We start from the raw sequence: 6071 nt of genomic DNA, 5'->3' as shown, positions 1-6071 counted from the left end.
GGCCACAGTAATGGTCCATAATGCTCATGATAAGAGAGTGCCTGGGTACCTGTTGGAGCTCAGAGGATGTAGGCGGGCTGCAGGAAGTCCTTGGGGACGATGCCCACGGTGCCGTTCAGTTCGCCGACCCACCAGCCGTGGATGTTGTACTCCTGAACACAAGAAGGGAACAAATGATGACATCTCCGAGGGCTTCCGGGAACAGCAAACAAAAATAAATTCCAAGCACAAATATCGATGATTTTGTTTTTACACAACTCCAGAAGCCGTTTGCATGATTTGATCTCCAATTACGCTGCGCGTGTGAGGTCGAGGAAATTGAAACGGGCCTTAAAACCGCCAAAAACTGTGAGGCTAAGATTGTTTTCCTTCTGCAGGAAGTCAATTACAAGCGGCGGACAAGCAAGAAACTACATCCCATCCAACAAACAGCCGTTCACAATATTTTAATACACACTGGGGCTCATTAGCCTCGAGGGGTTTTCATTAAAAACAGGGCAAAACGGTAAACAAGGCAATCAGGAGAGTAAGAGTCTAAAATAAAACGACTTTTTTTTTTAACTGCTCAAAAGCCATAAACACAGCTGGCCTCCTTTCAGTAGACTAATTAAGTTGAGACGTTTTCCCTGGAAAGACTTGAAAATAGCTTCTACATTAAAAAAAACAAACAAAAAAAAAAAACAGAATCAAACTTTAAAGTTTTATCTACAAACAAAATAATAATAATCATAAATAAAAGCTAAATAATTAACAGGTAAATCAAATATAATGCAGCAAATGAACATTTTGGAAATATTTTCTTACTATGAAAGATTTTTTTCCACATTGATAGAAGAAAGAAAAAGAAAAGAAAAAACATTAAATATTTAATCTAAGGATTTTTAATTTATGTGAATTTGTGAAATTTAATAAGTAATCAATTTTAACAGAAGAAAAAAAATGGTTTAGTGAAAACATAAAACTCAACATAAGTTGCAAATATTGAGGACATTTTTCAGTTCAATTCGACTTGATGCAACAAATAATGTTTTTGTCAAAACATATGAAAAGTATTTCCAATTGAAGGCAGGTGGGCTGTAAATATTCAATGAAAATGTATTTGAAAATATCAAATAAATGAAATAATTTAAGGGTCCATGAACAACCAGTGAGGTTAACAGAATCTTCCCTGAGATTTATTGATCACCTTTGATCACCTGATCAAAGCAGTAGGACCTGAACTCGGGCCAGAGGAGGGGAGCGGCCGGCCCGTCGTCAGGCGGATTTGAAACTGGCTGCAGGGGATGAAACACGAACACGAGAACGTATCGGTGTCAGTGGGTGAACATTCGATGGCTCTGCTTCCTGTCGCAGGAGCACAAACAGACTCTGACATGACGAAGCGCTCCGTGTCAGAGGTTTGGCCGATCTGCGGGACTTGACACCTCTCTGCAGCCAGAGGAATGAGGCCTGCAGCTAATGAGCGCTTCCTGGACAGCAAGGATGGATGAACCGTTCAGACGGTGACAAACCGCGAGACTCGGGAGTCTTTAGAGCACAAACAGACATAAGTAGATTGTCCACCCAGGCCTCATCGCTTTCGGCTCTGACCGGGATGTCAGGGTGTGCTGATCCTAACGAAGGGAGAAAGTTTGGCTGGAATGGGGCTTTTATGCTTCCCACAAGACTTAAAACAGGGAAAATCCGGAAAGCTGGCCATGGTTCCTGTTGGAAAGGAGCGGGAGAGAGGGGAAACAGACGGACGGGGGTGGGGTGGAGGCATATCAGAGTGAGGGGAGCAAAACAGTTCTGCTCTCCCTTGGGGGCGTCGCAGCACTATTCCACCAACCGTAGTGACAGAGAGTTTTATTTATCTCCGCCGCCCATCTGTGCAGCGGGTCTCAAATTCTCCCCGAGAAAGGTCTTTTGGATTATCAACGCCGCCATTTTAATACAACTGCCGCATCGCAGAGTGGGCGCCGATGGCGGCGGGAGTCTGTCAGGCGTGCCGAGTCCATCTTCCCCGTTTGTGAAATGGGTTCATCCAGAGTACACCTGCTGTAATAGGGACATTCCAAAAAAGCTGTGGAGAGTGAATTACCCAAATGACTTAAAAACAGTCTCCCCTTTTCTCACGGCGTCCTTCTGCCGCCGCTGCCCGCGTCTGGGGTTATTTTGGCTCTGGAAGCGAAACGAGCTGAAGGAGTTTGGGAGTGCCAACGTGAGACAGATTGGGGTGTCTGTGTTTTGGGGGACTATTTGGCAGCATTGAGGGGCAGCGAGCAGGACGAAGCGGAAGGGGCGGGGGTCGAACAGCGCCGCGTCGTGGCGGCGGCCGCGCGTCGACTCGCTGACCTCCCGGTGACTCCTCCGCCGACAGAGCTCGGAGTGAGTGTGGGCGGGGCCGGCAATGGAGAGTGGGTTGCTATGACAACACCTGCAGTGTACCGGCGCGATCGTTTATTTACCACTCAGGGGGCTGGCTAATGGCGGCATTCCTGATAGGCCCATCGCTCACGGTGCACAAGCGGAGGGCAGACTGACAGCGTCCCGAGTCGGGAGCGGGGAGAAGGTGAGCGGAGGTTGGTCGGGCGAGGCAGGTGTCACGCCGCCATTATGCAGCAAAACAAAAACCTGCTCTTCTGATAATCCACTTTTTTTTATTTTTTTTTTCTATTTAAAAATCCCTCATCAGTCCTCTTTCTTTCCCTCTTTTTTTTTCCCCCCTCTCGCTCTCACACACACTAACCTTCTCCTGGTGGAAACACACCCACTCGCATGTAATCCCAAATGCATACAAACTAGGGGGAGTGCTAATAAGCCTGACACATGAGGCATCTCTGCTCGGCCACCAGCTGACTGAGGCAGGCCTTGGGCGTGATGGAGCGCAGGAAGTCTCTCATTGCCCTGCCGCTGAACCCGCCGCCTGCTTGTTACAATCTCTCCCTCCTTCCACATTTCCAGCCCCCTCCATCTTTTCCTCCTGTTCCCCCTCTCTCTCTCTTTTCCCATCTCTCCTGCAGCAGCCTTTCTGCCTCCATCCTCTCCTTGTTTGTTTTCAAGCCCTTCTCCTCTATCGTCTCAGCGCACGCTCACCAGATGCACCGCAGGTCTCTGCAGCATCTAGAAGCCGCCTCGCTGCTTGCACAGACACACTTCATAATGCCAGAAACTAGGGGCCGACTCAATCGGTTTTTTTTTCAGGACGGATTTGGAGCCACAAAACCCGCCCAAAAAACATTCAGACCTCTTGCGATGTTCAAATTTTTTCAAGTTACGACGACAAACGTCATCGCAGTTTGTGATTTTATATGGCAGACCAAGTCTGTGCAGAGCATAATTAAAGTGCTGTGAAAATGATTATGACTGTAATTTATTTATTTTTATTTTTATTTTTTACAAAATAAGTATACAAGCTGTGACATATACAAACTTTGACTTTAATACTCTTGAATAAAATGCTAAGAAATAAAGAAAAAGAGAATAAATGCATCTAATTTAATCTCAGCTTAAATCCAAATGTTCTGTGAAGGGGATTTGTTGGAGAACGGTAGGGACGCTCATTTATCGCATTGTTTATCGTTTATGGTGATAAATGTCTAATGATAATAATTTAGATTTATTGTTGTCGTAAAACATTTAAGTTAATGTTTCAAATCCCCAAATCTGTCAGTATTGGGATTATTAGTTTTACTGTTTTTTTCCCCACTGTTTGTTCAATGAAAGCATCAATAAATAAATCTCAATAAACTTGAAATTATGACTAAATGAAGTTCAGATTTTCAGTGTCATCATCTTAATCACAGTTCTTTATGCGACGTTTAGGTGTCCTAAAGACGAGTCTTACAAGTAGGAAAGTTTTTGAAGAGAAGTATTCCTATTTTGGGGGCCATTAATAATGTGACACAGTTCCCTAAAAGAGAAGTAATGATTAACTCTTATCATCACTTTTATAGTTATCACAATAGCGCCAGAATATGTTCTGATAAAACCTTTGATTTCACATTCCTCATCCTTAGACAACATCAGAAAACAAACAGAGGCAGGTTATGAAGATGTGCAGAAGCTTTAAACAGCGTTAGGTTGCAGAACAACATTCCGAGCTTTGAACGTCTCAGAGCTCTGTTCGATTCGTCATCTTAACATCGAGGGGCTGCAGAACTAACAAGACATGTCTGTCCAGGTGATTTATCAGACCAGACAAGGCGAGCATTTATCAGGGAAGCAGCCAAATGGTCCAAGGTAAATCTGAAAGGGGCTTGAAAGCTCAGGTGGGAGCTTTGAATCTCTAACAGGTGCAAACCACCTGTTGGAGGCTGCAAAAGCCTCCTGACTGGAGAGTATGATGGCAATACACATCCAGTCCGAGCTAAATGCAGGACAGGCCAATCAAAGCCCATTTATGAGTTAAGAGTGTGGAAACACTTCAAAACTGATGTTCACATATGCTATCCATCCAATCTGACCAAGGTGGTGCTTTCTTGCAAAGAAGGATGTTTAAATATTTCCGCCTCACATGAAATCGGAAAAACAGACGTTTTGAAGTCTGTGCTTGTGAAGAAGCTTGAGGAGTGTCGGAATTTCTCTAAAGTGTTGCCAAAAAATAGAAGAAAGCCATTTCAAGGAGCGGATGCAAAGAAGAAAATCTAGTTTCTAGAAAAACATGATTTAAAAAAAAATAAATAAATGTAAATAATTCCAGCTACGGAACAAGGGATAATGCAAAAAGTGGATCGAACACACTCTGAAGTTAAAAGGTTTCAGCGAAAAGTTCCCCCACCCCTCCTTCGAGCCTTTCCTAAATCTATGTAAACAAAAAGAGTAAACAAAAAAACATAAAACACAGATGATAGCTGCACATAGCCAGAGATGGGAATGGCTACTTAGTGTCCGTTTTTCCAAGTGGGCTTTTAATTAAATCAACGAATTGGCTCCAAATTGGAAACGTGACAGAGCGCGAGAACGCTTGAAAATATCTCAGGGACGATGAGATTTAATAAAAAGAAAAGCCTGCTTGCTCCGTTCTAACGCACGCCTGGGATTACAGATCACTTCCTAACTTAATAGCAATTTAAAGTGGATTTGTGTATGCCACTGAGTGTCTGTAATGATGGCTGTTTATGCCGCCCCTCATTTATAATAATTAAGCGGAATGGATTGGGGGGTGGGCTGCTCGGACGCAGTTCGGGGCTATTGGCTTGGGCTGAATAATGACCTACTGTAGTTGACCGGGGGATGACCGCTGCCTCCTGCATGACCCCGGACCCCAGACTCGCCCCCTGCTACTTTGGGTGGTAAATAGGATGTCTTCCCTGTCTATAGTGACTCGGTGTCTATGGCCACAAAAGCAGCTTGGGGTCTTTAAATTGGTGTGTGACAGAGTTCACACTAAAGAAAAGAGGAACCCCCCCCAAACCCCCCAAACCCTCTTTCCACACTCTTTGTCTCTGTTGCTTGACTTTTCCCATCTGATTGTTTGCCCACTTTTCCTCTTTTAGAGCAGACAGGAAAACCAGTTGCATATAAGACATTAAAAAAGCCCTGAAAGGAGACAGTTTCAAGCAATACAAGCAGAAGCTGTATTTTTTTCAGATATACATATACATATATATATATATATATATATGTATATATATATATATATATATATATACATATATATATATATATATATACATATATATATATATATATATATATATTTAAATTCTCATCAGAATTGAAATCTTCTGAAGACGTTGAATCACTAAAGGTCTGCTTGAATTCACCACAAGGTGTCAGTGGTATCCACGTTCTCACATTCTCCGTCCAGCGGTAAGTTTGTGTCAAATCCGAGGTGACGCTCTGCTTTGGGAGCTCACATCGGATTGGCTGAGCCCGCTGCCTTCGCTCGCTCTCTCCTGACTCTGCTTGGGAGGAGGAACGGGAGTGAGGGAAGCGAGAAGGGAGGACGAGGGGAGAGGTGGCAGCAGCGCCTGCCAGAGTTTTAAGGACCCTGGACTGGGTTTGTGCCATAAATCTCTTCCCACTCCATCCTGCCGTTCCCCATGAGTGCCTGTGGGAATACAGGAATGTGACAGCTGACCTGTAGA

General features: G+C 44.1%; 1 protein-coding gene across 2 annotated transcripts in view; it reads right to left on the bottom strand.

The window, feature by feature from the left end:
* Positions 1–6071, bottom strand: part of skap1 (src kinase associated phosphoprotein 1) — a 44545-nt gene that overhangs the window by 2376 nt on the left and 36098 nt on the right. For both annotated transcript variants that reach the window (XM_044103083.1, XM_044103081.1), the window contains exon 12: positions 50–152. In XM_044103083.1, the coding sequence (XP_043959018.1) occupies positions 60–152 (93 nt within the window). In that variant the 3' untranslated portion in view covers positions 50–59. The remainder of the gene's footprint in view (positions 1–49; positions 153–6071) is intronic.

The sequence above is a fragment of the Gambusia affinis genome, linkage group LG20 (genome assembly GCF_019740435.1).
Source record: "Gambusia affinis linkage group LG20, SWU_Gaff_1.0, whole genome shotgun sequence".
Classification (NCBI taxonomy): domain Eukaryota; kingdom Metazoa; phylum Chordata; class Actinopteri; order Cyprinodontiformes; family Poeciliidae; genus Gambusia; species Gambusia affinis.
The sequence above is the reverse complement of the archived record's forward strand: the minus strand, read 5'-3'. Positions and strand labels throughout refer to the sequence as shown.